General features: G+C 40.5%; 1 protein-coding gene across 2 annotated transcripts in view; it reads right to left on the bottom strand.

The window, feature by feature from the left end:
* Nucleotides 1-6883: 6883 nt before the first annotated feature.
* GRB10 (growth factor receptor bound protein 10) overlaps nt 6884-23528 on the bottom strand; it is a gene marked incomplete at its 3' end in the record, with an annotated part of 100933 nt that continues 84288 nt past the window's right edge. Inside the window, exons 7-16 of one of the 2 annotated variants that reach the window (XM_079533402.1) lie at nt 23074-23148; nt 19372-19509; nt 18638-18748; nt 16881-16979; nt 14615-14692; nt 13845-13961; nt 12902-12968; nt 11829-11916; nt 7822-7915; nt 6884-7030 (exon numbers count right to left, since the gene is read on the bottom strand). In XM_079533402.1, coding sequence (XP_079389528.1) covers nt 6884-7030; nt 7822-7915; nt 11829-11916; nt 12902-12968; nt 13845-13961; nt 14615-14692; nt 16881-16979; nt 18638-18748; nt 19372-19509; nt 23074-23148 — 1014 coding nt within the window. The remainder of the gene's footprint in view (nt 7031-7821; nt 7916-11828; nt 11917-12901; nt 12969-13844; nt 13962-14614; nt 14693-16880; nt 16980-18637; nt 18749-19371; nt 19510-23073; nt 23149-23528) is intronic. The other variant, XM_079533403.1, reaches the window with a different exon arrangement.

Here is a 23528-nt window from a genome sequence, read left to right as displayed (position 1 = left end):
CCTCAGTGCTGAGGGCCCTTTGTGACTTCACAATGGTCAGTGATGTCACCGCAGAACAGGCAGCGCCATGTTTTGAGGGACAGGGAACAGGCTTTGCACCTCCTGCCTGCAGGGGAAAAGATCCTACAAGGTCAAAAAAACCCAAACACCTCCTGCCCAGCAGCCTGCTTGGTAGGATTTTGCTGAAGGGGAACGGGCCGGGAGCTACAAGCCGCCTGCCTTTTTCGGTCCCTGCTTTTGATGCCCTGTACATCAGATGTCTCACTCCGGGTACCCAGACTTTTCCAATGCTTTCCTATATCTGTCTTCCTACTGTCAGCCAGCGCTTCATTACAGCCAGGGCACAAGCAGACGTGAAGCACCACAGATGTTGGTAGAAAGCACCAACAGGAAAAAACTGCACGTAGTTCTCCCTGCTCGTGAGAATTTCCACGCACGTACATGCACGTCAGTTGTTGCCTTTTATAAGATGTCAAGTAAATTATCCCGTGGTCAAAAAAACACCAAAATTCTTCTGATTGCACCAACCTCTAAGGCATTTATTTGTGAGGTGGCTTTTGCTGATCCTCTTTGTATCCTTCCCCGCCACGGAAGGGGCAGAAGAAAAAACCACTTGCACACCCGCTCCACCAACTACCCGCGCAAGTCCTCTGAAGTCTTTTTTCATAGTCCTCATGCTTTTCTTGGTGACTTCATCACTGCCGGCCTGAACTATCAATAAGGGGTAATAATCAGAAGGGCCAATGAGACCAGGAAGTTTCCCAGAAACGTCCCTGACCCACGCCCCAAGGAGGCAGCAGTCCTCCCTACTGGTAGGGTCCAGCTGACAAGCAGGGCCCTCCGCTCCTCTCAGCAGGGAGCTGCCAATGACAGCCACCCTTCTTTCCTTCCGGGTGGAGGCAGTCTTGACGCGTGAGGTTGACTGCTTTGCCCGGGACAGCCTCACAAGTGGACCTTCCCCCACACCCTGATCCACCTCTCCCTCGAGTTCCGGGGCCTCACACCTATTTTGCAGAGGCACCTGGGGAACCGAGCTTGGTCAGGACGGCGCTTGCCTACATCACCTGGCCGGGACCCATTTCCACTCCTCCTCTTCTCTCAAACTGCCTCGCTCCGCTTGGCAACAGCAGGGCAGGGGGCCCACCTCTGCCTGATGAGTATCACCCCCACGTCTACCTCTCAGAGGCTTACACCACAAGCCTGCCTCCCGCTCACGCTTTCTGATACTCCTGAACCTCTCAGCCTCCTCCTGGAGTGCAGCCACCATATGGAGCACATCATCCACCTGCTCGCACTTCAGGCAGCTTGCCTTTCTGCCTGCCTTCTCCGGCACCAACGGCCTCAGTCACTTGCTGCAGCCACAGACTTGAACTTCCGCTTCTCTCAGTCACCACTGTATTTCTCCCCAGGTCTTTCCACCTGGTGGACACCACGGTGAGATACGTTATCCGGGAGGCAGGCGGCAGTTCTACTAGTGGGCAGAGATTCCAGGCCCCCTGCACGCTGCCGCGCCTCCCCGCTTCTCTGCCCAGCCCACTGCCGTCTCGTGCCCCGTAAGCTCGCCCTGCTCGCTGCGCCCCGCAGCAGGTTATACACGCAGGGGCGGTCCGCCGCCGCTCCTGGCTCCGCCGCCTCGGCGTCAGTTCACTGCTGCCGCGCGGAGGACAATGGCGGCCGGCAGTGCTCTCTGATAGGGCCACCCGTCAAGCCGAGGCGATTCCCTGCTGCAGTGCGGAATGCGTCCGCACCGTGCCGAGTACCTGTTAAAGCACGTTCCCTGTGGCGGGCTACCCAGGAAAGCGTCCAGCCTGGTTCACTGCTCTGATAGCCACACAGTCAAGAAACATTCCCTCGTGTTCGCATGGAATTTCCTCTGTTCCTCCGTGTGCCCGTTGCCCCTTAATCCTGGCTGTAGGCACCAGCAAAAAGAGCCTGACCCCACCCACTCGACTACTGTGCATTAGATATTTACAAGCGGTGATAAGATCCCCCCTCAGCCTTCTCTTCTCCAGGCTGAACAGGCCCAGCCCTCCCACCCTTTCCCCACGAGGGAGATGCTCCCCAGGACACGGTACTCCAGATGCGGCCTCACCAGGGCAGGGGAGAGGGAGAGGATTACCTCCCTTGACCTGCGGGCCGCGCTTTTCGGAAGGCAGCCCAGGATCCCACTGGCCACAAGGCGTACTGCTGGCTCACGGCCAACCCGTTGCCCACCGGGACACCGAGGCCGTTCCACGCTGAGCTTCTCTCCAGCAGGTCGTTCCCTCACCTGTACTGACGCATGCCCTTATTCCTCTTCAGGTCTCACTGAACTCTGCTCGTCAGGCTGTTCATATCTCGCTGAATGGCAGCACAGCCTTCTGCTGTGTCAGCCACTCCTTCCATCTCCTCTCCCTCTTTAGCTCTTCTGAGCTCCCCTTTTCTCAAGTGTCACACTTCTGCCTGCATCTTGGCTCAGCACTGGAGTCCATAAACCCAGGGTGCACCTTGACTCAGAGCTGCCTGCTTTGTTTATACTTTCACCTTCCTGTTAGGAACTTGAGGCACCTGAACCCTGCAGCCAGCATGTGGCAAACACCCGATTACAACCATTCAACCTGACAAATCAAGAAGTGTTGTAGGACCCTGTTAGGCACAGCTTAGCAACTTCTGATAAAGTAAAAACATCTGCTCTCACCTGTTTGAAATGACGAGCAATTAGAGCAGAACATCTTCAGCTGTGAGTTTGCAAGATTAGTGTTGTACAAACTGATTTATTTTGAGGTCTCAGATGTGACTACCCACAATATGTAATGAAAATCATATGGCTCTTGGACATAGTTGTGGTTATATTAGGTTCTCAAAACCTAATTAAAGGAAGAAAGGCATAATATTTGAGAATATTGAGATTAATCCCAAATTATTGGGATATTCAAAGCACCATCTCTTCTCCAACTGTTGTGAAGTTTCCAAAATGTCAGACAATCAATGACTGAATCACAAAGCAATATGCAAGGTGGTCACTGACAAACCAGATTAAAGAGTAACTAAATTAGCAGTGACTTAAGTCTGAAGTTGTCTGTAGTTCAACTTTCTTGGTGGGAAATGTTTCCTCTGGTGGTGGTCTTCTTTGCAGGTGCAAGGCTGAAGCAGCCATTTGGTTTTAAACAGAATTTTATGCTTCTGTGCATGCATCAGGATGAAAGTGCTGCAGTTAAAGGCTGCAAAGCACTTGTCTGATTTCAGTTTACTTGTAGGTTCAAACGCATTTTTTCAGTATTTTGCAAGGTGAGCTTCATGCCAAAAGGCTTCACGGGGGTTCAGACATTGCCTGATCATGTCAGATACTGTCCGTTTCCTGTAACTAATGTGACACCAGCACAAACCTCCTATCAGGCACAACAATTATTTCAACTCTTACATATTCCCATCTCTGACCCAGATTAATGCTGTACTTGGGAGTGTGCTGATAGCACAGGACCTGCTGAGGAAAACACCTCAGGCCAGATTTGCAGGCATCATTTTGCACATGCCGCAGTTGCGGGTGGGTTGCAGTAACATGCAGATGGCAGTACTGCTCTGCCATGGGGCAGGCTTAGGAACACCTGTTCGCCATGATTCCTTTTTTTTATATAATGCCATCCTCTTGTCCGTTCCAAATGTAACACATAGTGAAATAACTTTCTTCAAACAAACGGTTGTGCACAACTTCTTTAGATACAGGACATACTGAACACAGATATTTCCACAGAACAGTGGAAACAGAGGCATTTTATTCTGTTTTCCTTTCAGCTCTTCTTAAGAGATGTTTAATGATAACCCCCCCCCAAATAACCTAGAATTAAGACAAGAGATAAGCTGTGAACACAGACACACCCAAGAGAAGACATTCATTCCAATATAAAATGAATAGCATTGTATTAACGTTTATTTCTAATTACAAGAAACAGAATATCAGTCCCTTATTTGTACAAAAATACCTGAAAGATTACAATTAGGTTCACAAGCCAAAAAGCTATTTACAGTATGAAGCAAAGCATATTGAATAAAGGTTTTGTCTCTTAAGTTAATACCTTTTGCATTCCCTGAAACTTTAAACTTTATTCCATTTTACAGTCACTAAATCTTGCATTGTGACAATATAATTTACGATAAGCAAGTCTTGCCACTGGAAAGGTGCATTGATTGGTCAAACTGTCAGGTATTTAGTGCAGAAAAGATAAGACAAAACATCTAAACTGAGGCACGTGTTTCTTCAAGATTAATTAACAAATAAAAAGTTTTTTTGTACTTTTAACACCTATCGTAACATAACTTAACTAGTAACCTCATTACCAAAATGGTTTGGCATTTTCCTTCTCAACATATTCAAGATTGCTACATGAAGTATTTATTTAGAAAATAAAATCACAGGCAAAAAGATAAAAATTCAACAGGCTCCAAAACAACCCTGAGCATCCCCTTTACATTCATGTCATTTAAATACAAAAATAAGAGTCAAATGTCCTTCAGTCCTTGGTATTCTGAGCTGGCAGCCAGCTGAATCTGTTGGAAAACTAAGGTGGTATCGACTGTTTTCCAGCAGAAAGAAGACAAAGCAGTGATCTGCTTAAGTAAGATTGTTGCCACTTTGAAGGTGGTCACTTTCTCAAAACAGCTCACTTTAGCTGGGAAAAGTACAAAATACTAAGTCAACCATCTACATACAAAAATCATGATTCATAGTCAAACTTTTATTCTCAATTTAAATAAGATGCAAGTTTTTCTTTTTTTCTTTTTTTATAAATATGAAACACTGCAAGTACTATCCGCCTACTGGGGAAAATGCATGGCTGTCACTAAGCTATGTAAACAGAAAAACTTAAAACTACAGCATAAATGGTCTTATTAAACTGGTAATGTAGTCAATACAAGAATCGTTTTTCTCCTAATAGGGGCCAAATAGAAGCATGCAAAGTGAAGTCAGACTGAAGTTAGCTTAATTTCAAGGTTTTAAAATACATCGTCTAGAAAGCAGGAACACTCGTTTCACTATGTACAATTTAAAAAAAAAAAGTTTCTACTAAAAACAAAATCAAGTTTCTTCATTTTTATATCTAGACATTAAATGGAAAAAAATACTAAATGTGTTCTGTAAACTAAAATACAGTGTTTCTATACCATTGACATAGTTATAAGCTGATATGGATGACTCAGGCAGGTTATGGTTTGTCTTAAGCTATTCTCAACACTACATGAAGACCTAAAGGTGTGGAATTTTCTTCCTTGTCTACCCTTTCCGATGGCTAGGATTTCAAACCCAGTGGCAAACATTTAACGAGGATGAACGAGTCTGCATAAATCGTTCTCCATCTCAAGAATGCTCCATTCTGCACTACGTTCTCAAAGTTCCCAGGCTAAAATATTTCACACTACGGATAACCGCATGAAGTGTTGGAAAGCTAATTCAGTAACAGTTCCTGCACGGACTGTGTTGTTCAAAGAATGCTTTTTGCAATTAAGGGAGTAAAAGGGGACTCGTTTAATTTCAGTACTGATTTATCATCAGAAAGAATCACTGTGTAAACATTAAATAATTGATTTAAGCATTAACAGTAAAGTAATTCTGATGACAGACCAGCACCAAAGCAGGATATATGCTTGTCTGCAGTAGGTACCGGTGTGCATTAGCGTGTACGACACAAGAATCACCAGTTAGCTCCGTGGATGGTACTGCCAGCAGCTGGTTCACAATTGCAAATCCCAGTGAAATCAGTTTCCATTCTCAGTATGTTCTTTCTCACCATGCAAACTTTCATGGCCATACCAAAAAGCAGAAGGGAGATACTTCTTCTATGCCCTATTCCCCAAGAGAGCTTTGTGTCACTGTATCTTTACAGTATGGAAATTGCTCTTTGAAACAGTCCAAAAATTCAAGGAGCTATAAAGCTAAAAACTGTTGTTTTTGTTTGTTTGTTTGTTTTCATTTTCCCGAACTAAGACTACCTGCAGAAGAATCTTCTCACAAAAATTTCAGATACAATTGTCATTCAGTCCTATTCTATTTAGTAACAGTAGGTTTCCTCAGGAGAACAGTCAAAAGGCTGTAAAAAACAAATCACCACTTCAATAATAAAAGTTTGTGCATAGAATCTAATACAGTCTTCGCATGACTGGGTGCCACTAATATGCCACCAACATACTACAGCCATAATGCTACAAGTCAACAGTTTTGAGAGTGCACGCATGGTGGTATGTTCTTTTAGAATTGTATCCTCGTTGCTTCTTCAAAGACATCTGCAGATCATGGAACCTCAGGTCTCCAGAGAAGTTTTGAGACACACACGCACACACACACACAGACACACAACACGCACACTTCTTGATTTTCTTCTAGATCCGTTTAGGCTGAAGCATTCCATACATTTTAGGGTGCAGATTAATACCCAACTCCTGCATGAATTTTAAAAGCCACATCAGCTCCTAATATAGGCTGCATACAATATCCAAAACAAAGAAGGAGTGCAAAAAAAGTGATCAATACAAAAAGTAAACACACTAGTCTTAATTGTCAAGATTATTCCAGGGCAAGAGTTCTTTTCAAAGATTTCTCTTCACACTTGTTCCTGTTAAGTGGCCCAGCCAAGACAGTTTCCAGTTTTGTTTCAAATTTACTAATGGTTGTACATACCCTCCCCCCCCCCATTTTTGGGATGCTGGGACACTCAGCAGCAATCACTCTTAGGTGTTAGACAAACCAGTAATGTCGGTCTGTTGGCACCTGTCGAATCCATCCCTTTCAGAGTCCCAAGGTGCATAATATTTTTATTTATTTTTACCAACTTACAAATCTGCCAATTCCCCAGTATCAACGTTCTCTTACAATTCTAGCAAATCCAGTCTTCAGTGAGAGTCAAATTTGAGGTCATAAGGCCACTCGGATGCAGTGGTGTTTGAGTTTGCAGGGCAAGACTCCTTTGTTTAGTTGATAGAATTCAACAAGCTGGATTAGATCACTGAATTTGGTGTTCCCATCATCCAGGCTGAAAAATATCTGTCCATCATCCTCACACTGGGGAAATAAAACGTCCTTTTCAAGTTAGCACATGAGAAGATGCAAGCGTTGCAAACACAGGACAAGTAAAAGTGTGTGACATGACATAAATGATGGGCACTGCACAGAGAGCCCAGTGTGTAGAGTTCTGCGTGAAACCAGGCACAATGCTAGAAAAGAATTTATGCTAAGCCAACTGGAAATCTTTTCTGCACAAAAATGAAAGCTGGTGGGCAGAGTAATTCTACGTTGTAGAGACAGCACTGGTTTTTTTTACATAAAACAAAAATACCACAAAAATAATTGATGGCTGTTTCCAAAATTAGCAAGCAAGACAAGATGAGAGGGTTTGGACCAATAAGCAGGTCTACATGATCTTAAACTTCTGCTGCTCTTTCTGGCCGAGACAAAATCAACCAGCTCTTACTATCTCAATAGAACATTTTTTAAAGCTCAACATTAGGGGATGAAATTCCAAATAAAATTTTTAAAACTTCCTGTAACTTATTCTAAGGTTGCCAAAGTGATATGGAGACAAGTGCAGCTGTTGCTGCCAGTCACAGAGCACAAGTTGTATTGCATTACTTCTATACCTCAGTGACTTAAATCAGTTTTCCAAGTAATGTTAAGATGGAATTTTACTCAGACATTTGACAATTCTAAAGAATTACATTTCCTGATGGAGACATGCCTGTTCATGCCATTAGTAGGTAAAAAGAGGCCTCTCTGGATAATGCCAATACTGTCTGTTTAAAGCTTATTTTATTTTTTATGATCAGTTTTGAAAAGAAAAGAAAAAAGTTACTTACCGGCAAAATTTGAAAATGCTTTATTTTTTGATGATGGCAAAGTGTAAGTACAAATGCCTTTGGATTGCTTTGGCTGTCCCGGAGAAGAAATAGCCTAGGAGAGAATATTTTTAAGCACACAGTAAATACAATAATCCATTTCTCCATTAATAATCAGAAGTACTGAGTAGTTTCGTACTGCTGCCTAACTCTTTTTCAGTTGCTTTAACAGGCAGTTTGCTTTTCATTTTTATACCAGGCTTATGAAAGACTAACTGAAGAAGAAAAAGTGAAGAATGCATGTCATTATTTCTTCCCTTATGTATGAGGGCTGCTTCGAAAGTAATGCCTCCTATTTTATGATGTTGGCCCACGATGTCAAAGGCAGATGGTGATGGTATGGCAGTAGAGGTTGAACATTCCCAGCAATATTTCATTACATTTTGCTGCCGTGCAACAGATGGCAGCAGAGGGGCAGTCTGACAGAATGGCATCTGATGTGGAAGTGTGGATAAAGCCAAGTGATTAAGTCACTGAATTCCTCCATGCAAAAGAAACTGTACCCACTGACATTCACTGACGTTTACTGAACATTTATGGAGACAGAACAGTGGATGTGAGCACAGTGAAATGGTGACTGATGTGTTTCAGCAGTGGCAGCAGTCATGTGAAAGATAATCTGCATGAATCTCCAGAATATAACCACAGAACTGTGTATGGAGCTGAATATAAGCTTCAACTACTTTGGAAACTATGGTGGGAAACCGGAATATTGTAAAGTTTACACCAAGTGGGCTCCCAAAAACTCAAATACAGAGGCAGAGAGAACACGGTGTGCAAGGTTGTCAGGACACTGAACCAATAAAAGGCTGAAGGTATCAGCTTCATGGATCACATTTTTACCGGTGACAAGACATAGTGTCACCACTACAAGCCAGAGTCAAAATGGCAGTTTATGGAGTGGCAACATGTGAATTCCCCATCAGAGAATAAGTTCAAGACACAGCCCTCAGTGGCTAAAGTGATGTGTACTGTCTTTTGGAATAGGAAAGGGGCAATCCTTCTGGATTTCCTGGAACCCAAGCAAACCATCAACTCTTGACTGCTGCATCATAATGCTGACTAAGCTGAAGGCTCAAGCTTTCAGACTCAGGCAAGAGAAGATAACATTTCCTCTGCAACACGGTAACACCAGGCCCCATAGCAGTTCATAGATGGTGGAGCACATTGCCCATCTTGGCTAGACTGTCCTACCACACCCACCACGAAATCCCAATTTGGCACACTGTGATATCCATTTGTTTAGGCATAAAAAGGATGAACTGTGTGGGCAACAACACTATCATAGCAGCTGTGAAACTCTGGGTCACTTCCACTGGCACAGATTTTTATGAGTGCAGCATGCATGCTCTTGTTCTTCACTGGTGAAAATGCTTAGCTAGTAATGGTGTTTTGTAGCTGAGAATTTGCTCTATCAAATAGTTTTTATTGTGCTCTTTGTATCTGTGTTTTTCTTCCCACAGAAATAAATAGAAACCATTACTTCTGGAGCAACTGATATAGGAGGCATTACTTTCGGGGTGACCTACGTATGCATGAAGCTTTTGTATTTTAATATACAAGAATTTGTTCCGATTCTCCAATATCTTGCATTAGTTTACAGAATTTCAGCGTTAGTAAATTACACTTAAGCTAAGTGGCTGCAATTCCACAGAAAAAGATCATTACTTTCTTAAAATGATTTCTCAGTTAAGTAAGATCCAGGATGGGGAAAACACACACTGATTTTCCCCGAAGAGACTATTTTTCTTTCAGTATCCTCAGAAAAGAACTTACTTTAGGAACTATAACTAGCAACAACACATACCATGGAACTGTCACTTCTGAGTTGACCCACAAAGTCCTAATTCAATCGTTAAATCTATACTTTAGCAAGGAAAAGTATAAAGACATTTTAAGTCCTCAAAAACGTCTCCTTTCCTTAACATTTATGAGCTGAGGTAGGAGAACCTCTCCATGCCACAGGAAACAAGTATATCCCTTTGGCATGAGGCCCAGAATGCTAATCACAAGTGGACTTGTGAGATGGCCAAGTGTTGTAGTTGGGCAGGCCTCAAGCCCTCTTACTGGCTAACCACTAAGGCAGGAACATGCTCTTTCAAGGCTGAGTTGCAAGAACTGCTTGTACTTTACGGACCTGAAAGAACTTACCCTAGCTTCTCAGAGCCAATTGAGAAATGTCAATACCACAAAAATGCATCATCGTAACCAGGATCACTCCAATACCAAGAGATGGCATGTCTTGCCACTACGGGAAAACATGCTTCACTTTCCTTTTTCTTCCTAGTAAGACAAGATGTGTGGAAAAGGAGCCTAAGACTTTACAAATTGGGATTCATCTCAGCAAGAAAGATCTTACCTGCCCCTGCCCTACAGTAACTCCAGCTGGTCCTGCAGATATTTCTAAATTACCTTTCATCTAGCTATTTCAGATAATGCAAAGTATCATTAACTGGGGGTACAATGCACAGCTCAGCACAATTGACCCTGCAGGTGTTTAAGCCACTTCTTTGGCAAAAAAAACAGCCTGTCTGCAGTAACAATGACTGCATATACAGATATACCCTCAACAAACAGCTTCAAGAAACAAACAAAGAATAGAAGCATCACCTGCATATTTACATCGCCGGATATGTTAACAAGAGCCACTAGAAGCCTTCTCTATTCTTCCCCAGTGTTAACTTTTTAGCTTCCTTTGTTCAAGAACACACATAGCAGGAAAACACACACAAGACTTTTTTTGTTCTGAAAACTGTCACCTACAGATCCCAGAACACACAGGTAATACAATTCCTTTGCTGTAAGTGAATGACCTCACTACAACTGAATGCTAACTAATCTCAGCCTTCCATAGTGACTGAGTTGTCTGAGTACAAATTGAACAGTCTCAAAGGCGTCAATGATTGTATGAATACTCAAGAAAGCATGGGCTACTAGATTCTTAATGCATCATGTCAAAATGGACCCAAAATAGCCAAGCAGTTCCGTTATGAGAGAGACCCAGAAACTCAGCAGATCAGCTGTGCCCGCCTTCAGCAGTGCTCTTTTGCTTTCACTGGTCTGATAGCTAAAATCTTTTTCATACAAATCTCAATAGCTTTGGGCCACCAACACTGACCAAAAAACAAACAAGCAAACAAACAAAAACAATTAAAAACACTGTTTGATGAATGTGATGAATGTGCACAAGCAGTATTTCTCTAATGTGTTTCGTTCTCCACAAGCCATGAATCAAAAAAATTATTTATGCTCCTGAGTCAGAAAATGCTGTTGCAAGGTTTGACTCCTCAAAAGACAATATGGAAACTTCTACCTAAACCCTGCAGGCAGTGAAATCAATGAAATTAAGACAACTATGTTCTTCTCATCCAATAAATAATTCATTGTTGAACTCCAATTTAAGGAGTTTCCCTAGAATTACCATAGCTACATGCAACTAAGTGAAACAAAGAAGCTCAGAAAATACTTAAAATCTCAGCTATAGACAATTTACAGAAATGGAACAGGTACTTTCTTTCATTTATAACAGAAATAAATAGGAAGAAATAATCATTAACTGCTCTGATACATGCAAAAAAGCACAAACAGCTGATTACAAATGTGTGTGCAAATGGATAATTACAGCTTTGTCTGAAGAAATATTTCCTCAATGCAGGTTAAAGTAATTAATTGTTTTCAAATTCTAACATTCTCTAAAATTTGATTACCTCTACTGAAAAAAAAAAACAAAAAACATCCAACAGAACAACAAGTTGTGTATTCTTAATGTTTTCCAGATTAAGTGTTAGAACCCACTCCTACAAACATGTACTCAGGCTTTTGGAATTCCAGGCAAGTTACAATGGGATTGCTAAGAGTCAGGTTACTCATCAGCGCTCACAAACCTGTAAGCCCTTACAGCAGAAGTTATGTTCTTATCCATAGTACTTACCATGAAATCATAAATACCAAACAACAGCAATACCTACCCATCTACTAGCCCCTGCTGCTTAATAATCCTGTGAGATTCTTCTCTGGAGATTCTGCCATGAAACCAATGCTGTGTCCTATGAATAACTGGAGGTGAGAGGGAAAAGAGACAATGGTTAAAAAACAGTAAGGTGTACCAGTTACTTCCACATGATATTTATTTAAACATTTTAAAAGTGGGTATAGTTTTGTTGCAGAACATAAAACGTCTGTAATTGATTAGTATAAAAATGAATCATTATGAAGAAGATGCACCAGCTGTTGCATAACCATGATAAACCAAGTGCACAGGCAGCATCTCCATGGACTGCAGGATTTGCAGATACACGATCAGGGTAGTGATACATTGCCCTTTCACCATTTCTTGAAAATGCTGCACCTGAACAATTCTTGGAATACAATATATGAGCTAACAAGGTCGAACCCAGTCCCTTTAACTCTAGAAGAATGAAAAGCACTTCAGATTGTGCTTTCGAGGGTGCAGCTATCCTCAGATGTTTTTATTATTGCTTCATTGTTTTTCTAATGATATGTTTAAGTTCTATTCAGCAGAATAAAAACTCAGAATACCTATGTTCCCTCTTAAGGAATGCAGGACACTAATATGCAGTTGGCTATTATTTTAATAAACTTACAATGTCAAAGAGACGTTCAGGGCTCACATTACAGGTATCTGTACTTCATGCAATCATTACAGAATAAAGGCTATTTTGAAGACTCCTACTTAAAAGATTATCAAATCACTTGTTGACCTTCCTTGTTTAAAATGAAGAACTGACTTTTGGATTATTATTTTTTTTTTACTGGAAACATTATATAGTCTCAATTTTTGTAAAATCTGGGTTAAAAAGATTAAAATTGAAGCAAATCTTAAGCGTGCCTTAAAAGATAGCTAATTTTCTTCTATTATGTCTTTATAGGTAGGCATACTAATGACAGAAGTTACTCATAAACATAAAACACAGTATTTCATATAAAGGCATTAACAGATTGCAGTCTATCTTTGCAGGAAATGATCTTTTGCTTACTCAAAAAAGCCTCTTACACTATGCTTACAAACAGCAGAATTTACCTGTACTCAGTGTGGAAGGGTGGAGTGGACTTTGGCTACCCAAGATGTTCATTCTTGTGCTACGTTTCTATAGAGAAAATGAATTACCATTAAATCCAGACTAAAACCTCAACAGAAGAGAATTAGTGCACATGCAATACAGATTTAATTTACAGGAAACTTGGGGCTCGGCAAGTTTAGTGCCAGGATGAGAAAAAGAAATGCAACTTTGAAGGGAACTAATCTACAAGCAGCAGCTCAGTTCAGTTGGCTTAAAACGCAAGCCAGATGTTAATGGTGAAAGCTCAGTATCTTTAAAATAAAAAAAGGAAAAGAAAAAATATGACAGAAAAAAAGAAAAATCTGATATGTTTCTGCTCAGGCAAAATACTGGGCACTCAGTAAATCAAGCAGTATTTCCCTCCCATACATAAAGCACTAGCTAGTGCTTCAGTGATGACTCCTATTCCCTAAGAGACGAGCATGGGGGAAAACTTGTACTGCAGCTGTCTGTCCACAAGACACTATAAACAAGTTACATCAGTTTTCATTGCAAGAGGTTCTGCCTCTTGTATATTCTGCAATTAAACTTACTGGGAGCAAGCCATTAGTCAGAGCCCCAGACTCTTCCATGTGGGGAAGCATTTAATTTGACATATTCCTCCTCAGAGACTGGTTTTGCAAACTGGCAGTAAAGTTCTGGTGAGTCTGCTTTCCCCCTCAACTTTCCTCTGGACACTAGGGGGACAGAGAAGCAGTGGTAGAAGGTTGTTGTGAATGTGACAGTTTTGCTAAAGATGGATATTGACTTTCAGATCTGCATGCTTGCAGTGTGATTGTTTCAGGTCGGATCTAAGCTATACTATGACCAGCACTGCACTAGTATCATAGCACACTCTGTGTCTTGGCTCTCAACAGACACTGATGAAAAAAAAAAAAATAGAAAAGAAGAGAAAATAGCTACCCTCCAAGCATGTCCTTCTTCCATGGCAGCACTCTGTGCTTCAACAGGATTTTCAATAACTCTTCCTATTTGCCCCGAAAAATCCATTGCTACTAGTGAGTTTTCAGATACACTTCTCTGAAAAGGAATTTTCACTTGTTTCAAAAAACAGGGAAAGAAAAAACCAACTTGAGAGAGTTTCATTTCAAAATGTTTTGCTTTCAGAAGACTTTCCAAAGCTATCCTTCAACAACACGGGAAACAAAGCTAATTTTCTTTCCCTTGAAAAGCATTAACAGACACAAAAATACATGGTGTTTCTTCATAGGCCATATGGAATGGAGAAGATCCAAAGTTTCTGTTGTTCAGGTTGCCCACTTGCCCTATTACCATACCCCACTCATTTCCAGGGCCAGCTGGGATCCAAATATAGCATCTTCAATTTTAGATAGCTAACACTCAGCTTTTGGCCCAACACTTTTTATGAGATTTAGGAGTGTGTTTTGCCAGACCTAAGCTGGCTTCTGCAGGGACAGCCAGATGTCTCTGTGCTGTACATCTCTTAAGTGCCTGGCATATCCAAGATTTTTCACTCACGTGGATAATGTAAACCTAAGATAAGTGGAGAGCCAGCTACATAAATTGTACTCATAAAAAATGTGAACTTTACATCGATATGCTACATAATGCTGAATTCACATTTCTTAGTGTAAAATTTTCCACTTTTAAAATGCAAAAGTAAATACATCTTTTTAAGCACAATAATTAGGGAAACAAAGTTCATTACTTACTACTGGAGTGGAAAAGTGTGGAAGCATGGCTTTTCTCTGCTGGGGAATTCTGTAATTCTGATACAACAGCATTCCATACTGTCAACAGAAAAGTGAATAAATTGTTATTCAAAGGTATGCCCTAGAAAAAAAAATTGTAGTGATTCCACTTAAACTGGAACAAGGTGCTGTCAGTTTATTTCCATGATCAGAAACTGTCCCAGAGCAATTTGCATTGAGGAATAGTGATTGGCAGGTGGGAACAGAGCAGTAAGTATGCACAATAACTTTATTTAAAAGGTGGCACTTGTATAAGATTGAGCAAAATACACAGCTCATCTCTGCCATTCTCAGCTATTAACTTATATTCCTTATGGAATACGAGCTTTCACTCAAGGTCCAGATATCACCTCCTCCTCTTTTTACCTTCCAATAATTTGAAATTAATTATATATATATATATGCATAAGAAGTTTACTAAAAGATAACACAAAGATGAAATCAGCTTTCATAATGTTATAATGCTTTCTAATTCACTCGATGTTTTAATAAATTTTGACAGAAAATAACACTTCCAGTATTTTTCTCATCTTTAAAAAGTGAGTGAACTACTCATGTCCCTCCTTCACTGAGATCAATTTTAGAAACACTAGTAGCTAGGACAGTAGGAGAACATCTACTCAGTGCCCCCCCAAGAGGGGCATAAATGAAGTATATCAACACTGCTTACAGAATGTTCTAATTGAAGTTGTATATGTAATTTTCTGAACACATAAGATGCATGTCTACACATTCAGTATGAATAGCTAACTCTACACTGGGGAGGTTCTTCCTTGCCATTCCAGGATCATAGTGTGTTGACCAGTGCACCTAAACTCTTCTTTCTTTTGATGATACCATAAATGATAACCTCAAGGCACAATTCACTACAATTAACTGATCCACTCTTTCTGCAGTTCGCTCACAATGAAAAATTAAGTATAAATCAGAAATAACAGTAACAACAGAGGGAAAAGGGCATTTTGCTGTAGAGGTCTGGAGTGGAGCGAAAGACACAGATTTTGCTGATGTGGCCTGCTGCTTAGGCAGGAAAAGCAACGGTAGTCATTTGGGTAAGAGACCAAGCAAATGGAGCCCACAGCCGCCTCAAGGAACATCCTGGCATTGCCTTGAAGCTGTGTCCCCATCCTAGCGGCTTCCTTGCAGTGCTAATGATGACAAAACATCTTGGGCACAGCTTGGCAGACAGCAGTCACAGACAGCACACGGTGTCCAAGGAGGACCACATCCTGGCCTCATTCCCACTGCAGTATCTGGGGCCAGCCCTGCTCCCTGACATAAAGTAGAGGGATTTTGTGGTTGGCTCTTTCCAAGTATCTGGAATTATATGCTTACTATAGAGAGAGCCAAAGTTGACTGAGTTCAGTGTTTCCATTTCTGTTTTGGTGGATCTAGTATGGGGTACCACAGTACCAGTTTCTACATGCCCATACTTTTTTAAATTACATTTCTTTGTTAGATTTTGAAACAGAATACTAGAGATAGGATAAATGCATGGAAGAGAAGTGGGATTTTCATGGGCAACCCATTAGAGAGAACTGGTACATATTTTATATATTTTATTTTTCTATAGGTGTATATTCCCTTTAACATGATGTAGGACTTAGGTAGAATGAACAAAGTAATAGTTGTTTTTGAGGCAGCATCTTCAGGAATAGATTTAAAAAGAAAATAATTTCTGCTTCAAACAGCACAAAATAACCAACGTTCTCCTCAGTTCTTCCTACAGTAAATTTGTTTAAAAAGTACTGAGAAGCCTCTTTCCATATTATCAAGAAATTTAATTATTTAGTCTCAGGTATGAATAACTTTAATATAGAGACAGAGGGGCTTATTTTTGTTATTTAACTTATTGCTGAACCTTCGAAAAATTGAAAAAACTAAGAAGTGTGTAGAAAGCAGTCTGTTCTAGGTGAGATATTCACTTACCGCAACCAAAATGTTTTCTATACGGTACTTGCAAATAAGTGTCACACAGTTTTGTTGGTTCATTCACATACCTTTGCCTCAAACTCTGAAATTATACTGGATTCATATGCACAGAGGATTCATCTCAGTGCAGTGCTTAAAAGTTCGGGAGGGACAGTTCTATCAGGCATGCTGCTCTTAGCCATTATTTTGGAGGTAGACGACATTCAAGAACATGTAGATATTTTTTAATGAGCAAAAAAATGGCAACTGCAACTTGACAACAGGTGTAGCTCTATTTACAGAAGAAATCTGATACCTTGAGGAGTCGAAAGGCAGTCATCCAGCATGTCCTGCTTTGCTCATCTTCAGCACACAACAACCTCAGTTCCTTTGTTTCATTTCTTACTCTGTTGGGCTATAGTGGATTAGAAAGAATTCAGCTCCATTCAGTAAAAACCAACAACACTGTAAGTTTACTGTAAAATAAAGGCAGATACAGTATATGTCTACAAATTGGACAGAGAAGGCTTACATCGCTCTGAATTCAGCCTCATCAGAAGCTGAACAAGTTTTGAATGAAATTCCTTTCTCTGCTTGATCCAGCAAGATAAACTTCAGAGCTCTGTAATACTTGCAATTCTTGCAGTTTGTAGGAACAAGGTACTCAAGTCATTTCAGAATGAGAAACAAAGAGTATACCTGATTTTGTTTGTTTGGAGACCCAAAGTTTCAGTAACTGATTCTAAGACACTCATAAGCCTTCAAAAATCAGATACGGAGACCAGATCCTTCCCTACCACACCCTCTTTGCTGTACCACCATCATTCCAATAAGTCATCACTCACTCTGGAAGTTCTCCTGCAGTTTAAAGCTTTTCCTGCTGTTTATGTTCAGATTTTTATGCATCTCCCTGAGCAGTACTCTCATCATCTCCACATGTGGGCCTCCATGTTGCAAGCATCACAGATCAGCCCTCACAACTTTCTAACCTAATGCACTCAGTTGCTGATAGTGGCAGCTTCTGAAGCTGATCATAAATTAAGTGCCCAATGCCTGTAGGGAATGACAGGCTTTGTCCTGAATGGACCAGAAATGCCTATATTGGCATGATGCTGTCCTGCAGGGAGTGCTTGGGCTCTTCCCGCTGAGTACCTTCCAAATGTCTGCTTCCATCAGTTCAGTACATATCCTTAGCCAGCCTCTACTAAGTCAAACCGAAGCAGACTAGCTCCAGAACAGTTGCTAGGAAGGAGATGACTTCATTTCTGTCAATAAAACCAGCTCCCATCCATATTTTCTTGACAGAAAATGAGATGGAGCTTTGAAGTACTTTTTACTGACATTTCAGTGGCAGCACATAAAAGGGACAACTCTGGATGCAATCCGATCAGGAAAAAGACAGCTTATGCTGCTATGCCTTACTTTTCTTCCTCTATAAGAATAAGTTGTACAAGTATATGCATGTACTAGAGAATGAGTATCTCTAAAGGAAGCAGTATTAATAATAATTCTAAATGCTAAGAACTCTTCTGAACTGTTTTGGTTATTCTTGCCAAAAATGCAATCCTATCCATCAGCACAACAATTTTAGAATCCTTAAGGGCAACTGCTTATTTGTATTTCTATCTTCCATGACAATCTTTCACTTGAAATAAATGCAAACCTCTGGCCCATAATTATGGTACAGTTACACAAGATCACAGTTTGATCTTTGCTGCTACACAGTTCTGGTGCTCACTATCCAAAGAATCTTTCCTGTTTCATCACAGTACCAGAAGAAAATGATTTCATGTGTAAGGTGAACCAAGGCCACCTCACAGGCACACCATGCTTCAGCACTGAGCTGATCCTGCACAGAAATTTCCCAATCCAAAGAAGCAACAGACAAAGTGTTAAAAATGTCACATAAAATGATGGCAAGATTCATAGAACGTCTGCCAAACAAAAGACTTTCAAGATCAGGTTTTCCTGACAGGAATACTTGCTGACTTTTACATACAAACCCCATTTAGCTGGCAGGGCTCTGAGCTACTGTCACCATCTTGTATTCTGAAAGAACTTTGTGAGATTTACCTTTATACAAAATCCATACTCGGCAGGTGCATTGTACAACTTCTTGCCTGCTATCAATGAGAAGATATTGCTGTCTTCTAGGTCAGCCAACAATTGCAAATGTCTTGGCTCCTGCAGGAGTAATGTGTTTTAGAACATGTAAGAATAACCTTACATAAACCTCTGGAACACCTTGCTGCAAGCTCTGCAATCTTGAAAGACCAACATCCAACAGAGGGCAGTATGTGAACACTTTGCTCCTCTCAGACAGCCTGAAGTGGACATTGCATGCTGCAATTACCAGCCTACTAGCCTAAGGTGCTTCATAGAAGTTGACAAAGTATTTATTCCAATGCACTGAATTGAAAATGGCATAGCCTATTTCATTGCTTCTGGAAACTCTGAAAATAAGATAATGCAAAATATTTTTTGAAGTAGCATTTAAAATAGATTAATCAACAACATGTTTGAAAAGTAGGATTTTTCTTGCTAACCTTGTTAAGGTGACTTCAGCAATCACAATTCTGTTGTCTGGCTAGGTTGGTTTTGTTATATAACACAGTTACAAAGCCACTGTCATAAACTGAGCCCAAGACTTGTTTTCATTTGATCATGGTTTGCTTACCCTTTTCTATGCAATAAAAAGGGAAACACTTTGTGCAAATATTAAAAAAAAAAAGCCAAAAAAAAAAAAAATCCACTGTAAAAGAAGAAAATCACATGCTAGTAGTTGCAACTTCTTTTTTTAATCTTACCTTTGAAGTTCCTTTTGTAGAACAATAAAGTCCTGATCTCCTCAAACACACATACAATTTCTTCCATGATTTCCTACCCAGCTCCTTCACATGCAAGAAACCTTGTATTTCAGGACAGCTACTCGAGTTTAGAAAGTTCTGTTGGAGATGAAAACATAAGTGATAACTGTCCTAAGCATTTATCATAAAATCGACATTTTTCTTTGCAGAAAAGACAGGCAAATTGCAAGTCACTTCACTGACTTTGGGCATTGTTTCACTATATGCTTAAATTGACCTACATGTTTTAACTGATTTACAGCCAAGATGGACATTCCTTCTCCTCCTATCACATCTACCTGGCTAACTTTCTGCCATTTCCTTTGTGCCATGACTAGCAGCCTTAGTGATGCAAAGCCCAATGAACTACTGTTCAAACCCTCCCCAATCCAGAATAGCTCATGTATTGACAGATAAATGAAATGTGCCAAGACATCCAGTCTCCACACCGTTTCAACTGGAGGCAATTTAGCAACATGGCCAGGGGCACAGAACAGCAACGGCCACTGGCAGCTACAGCTGGACTGGTTTGAATGCAGATGTGAAGTAGGAGCCTTAATTACGAAGTTTGTGTTTCTGAATGTATGTTTCTGAAGCAGAATCTCAGTGTTTATTATACAGCAGGTTTATCTATAGTATGGTAAAAACAGTCAATTCAGGTTCATGACTAAATCCTTCTCTGCATCCTCATTCTACTTGTGCTTGACCTGAAAGGACCTAGAGTAAGCATATTCATTATTTAAAGAAAGTAATAGCCCGTCCATACAATTCAGCCAATTAATCTAACTTGGAAACATTGGCCAAAATCTGCAACTTCATCCAAAGTTTTAGAGTGGGAACAGCCTACTGCAGGATTCCCCATACCAAAATCCCGTACAGCATACATGCACCTGTCCCAGGGCAAGGCGTATGACAGGCCTCGGGGATTGGACTCAATCACTTCCCGAGGCTCCTCCCAACCCCTGCAATTCTGTGATTCTGTGACAACAGAGTACATAACTCAAATAGAAACTCAGAGCAGTAAAAGAAATGTCAGCAATGATACTACACCTCCAGATCCAGAAGTATTTAAGTTACGTTCTTGGCATAATTAGAGGGACCACATATGGAATCATTTCTTTTGCCGTATGTCAAAGGAAGGAAGTATTAACTATGGTTAGCCAGTTGATGGATTGTTCCTTTACTACAGTGGGCTACATTTTTAAATGACAGAGAGCTTGGTAAGTAATTTAAATGCCAAACTCTTAATAAATTCATGTAATAGGAAGAAAAATTCATAAAACCTGTTGGTCTAGATACCTCTGAAATGTTGTATTTTGGTGTTATTTGGTAGGCAGTGCTCACAGAAAACAAACCAAAAACCACTGCTCTTTGTTAGAATTTTTAGTTGCATTAAAATTTACTCATTTTTGATTTCCCTCCCAACATCTTATCTAACAGACTAGAAAAGCATAGTCAAATGTCTTGCTGTTTATAGTATAAATCTACTTCCCAGCTCTGGAAATTAGAGACCAAAGGAAGGCAATATTCTCTCTAAAGGCAGCTAAGCTATAGTCCAGGTAGATAAAACCAAAAGTAAACTAAGATGCAAGATTTTTGTATATCTGAGCAAGCCTAACATCAGAGAAAACAGATCCCACCATTATTAATGCTACTGTTAAGACTAGAAATAATAACTCTTAAAGCTGCACATGATATTCTGACATGATGCTTCATTTCTTTGCTATACTCTGTGTAACCAACAAACCAGCGCACACACTCGATGTTTGAGGTAGTCTTGGATGCAACATGCTTAATGACTACTAGATTGCAGGAAGTTTACCTTCAACAAATTACAGCAGTCACTGAAATTATGAACAACAGTTGCATGTTTGTTTTTAAAAACAAAGGGATATTTAATATAAATGCGTTAAGTAAGATTTATTTTTACAGTTGTACAACGAACTAAAGAGTATGTATCCATGCTCTCTGCCCAACTTTCTTGCACTGTTAATCCCCATGAGTCAGCTCTTTTCCAGGACGGCACCTAACTGAACCTTCATGGAATCAACTCTCCTATTTCACAGTGTTGTACAGTTTTCCTATGAAATTGCACTAGGCTCCAAACTTTCCAAAATTTCTTGCTCTTTTAATCAGTCCTTCTTCTCATCCTAACGAGCAAACTTGATTCCACGCTTAACACTGCTGAAGAATCCAAGGTGTATTCACTTCTATTCCAACCAGTCTGGGTTCCTGATTACCACAAGATAAAGCACTGGAAAGAGTGCTTGCCCATTCAGAGTGCTTTCTCTCTGTGTGGGACACCTCTCTGCAGATTACCCAGACTGAATAAGTAGGCCATGAAGTACTTGCGTGGCGACATGAAGGAGAAGTTCCTGCTCTAGAAGTATTTAGTGCGCCATGAAAAGCTAGGTCCTAATTAGAGAAGTACGAGTGCAAAGTTGACCCAAGGACATTTGACTTTGTTGCACGTGAATTTCATTTTTAATTACAGAAACTGTCTTTTTGTTTCCCCCCAAAATGCATGTTAGTGCATCAAGCTCTTTTTGGTGAAAATGGAACCATTATTTATTAGATTTTAAAGTGGTTACAGGTCAAAATGAGCAAACTAGTTCAAAAGCGAGTGGAAAATTCAATTTTACCGAGTGGTCAATGTGAATTTGCACATGTGCAAAATGACAGAAATCAGTAGAGTTATTTGTACTTTGTTCATATACTTGAGCCTTCTGCTTTATAATTTCCCCATGTTATTCATGGTACATGTTATTCACGTCTTTAAGGCACCACTGTCTTACACACTGAATATGGTATTATTTAACAGTGTGTTTTAATTTGGCCTCAACACACCTGTGAGTTACATGTCTCCTGTTTGAGAAAATGACTTAAAGTGAAAAAGATTTGACCAGAGGGTTTAGCATAGTGTGCTTAAATGTAAAGTTTAAGTGAACAAGCTATAGGTCAGGGTGGTAGCCCTTCTGCATCGTCCTCAAAGATTAACTGACTGCACCACAGCTACTTCATGAGCAAGCAAGAAACTGTACAGTGACATCAAAAAACTTCAGTAAAAATTCAGGGCACATACAAGTCACTGCCACCCAGATTACAGAACTCTAACAACACACAGGGTACACACACCTGTAATTTGGGCTGGAAAGCTTTATGTGGGGTAACTTTGCAAATAATACACCTAGTTTTCTGTAATTATCTGCACGCGCTTGCTTTGGTACTTTAAAAATACTCGGTGTGTTAGGATTAGGAACCCAAAGCATAATCTAGGACTTCTATCTGAACTACTGATAGAAGTCAGCAAGGGGGGTAGCAGCTAGTAGCACAAAAACACTAGAGAAGGAGAGAAAGTAAGTCCTTTTGTGACAGTAATACACAGAGGCAGCTGCCTCTGGGTACCCACAGAGCATTTACCTGAGAAAGCTCAATAACCATGGAACAAATACATATGAATACAGCTATAAATACTTTGTGTTTGTACCTTACATTTCAAAGCCAATGAGTTAGTTCTTTGTCAGGTCCAACATTAATAATACCTGCTAACTAAGCAGTCTTTCCCCAACCAGCCATTTCTAGACCTTTAAATTCCCCCTCCCCTTTCCCCTAACCTCTCCCCTACTGTTCCAAAACCTTGTGCACACAGATAACTTCCAGTACCTGCAAAAGTTGTGACTGTGGAATACTGCCATTTGTTTGTTGGCACCAGGCAACCATCTGCTCTGGAAAGAAATTCTAAACACAAGAAAACAAATGTAAGTCATACTATATTTGAACACTTTTATATAGAATCAGTGAAATTTTGTTCCAGTCATAATTTTATCAAACTATCATTCTTAAATCAACTTGGAGATCTCTTTTCACACAAAGTAACACTAGGGCTTCTAAGTGCCATTCTTTCCTCCCTTCTGGTCACCAAAGCTGTAAGCCATGAGGCCATGCAGCCAGAATCTGGATTTTTAAACATCCTGTACACAGTACTTCCTAAGTTCATTTTCCCAATGCTTCCTCTTCTCCTGAGGGCTTTCTGGGTCTTTAAAGGCCTCTACTTTCTAGGGAGGAACAGGAAAAGTGATCCTGCAGGTTGGGTACTCAACAGCTCTTGTTTATTGCAC

This window comes from Tetrao urogallus (assembly GCF_951394365.1).
Source record: "Tetrao urogallus genome assembly, chromosome: 3".
NCBI lineage: Eukaryota > Metazoa > Chordata > Aves > Galliformes > Phasianidae > Tetrao > Tetrao urogallus.
Note: the sequence above shows the minus strand (reverse complement) of the source record. Positions and strands in the feature narration are given on the sequence as shown.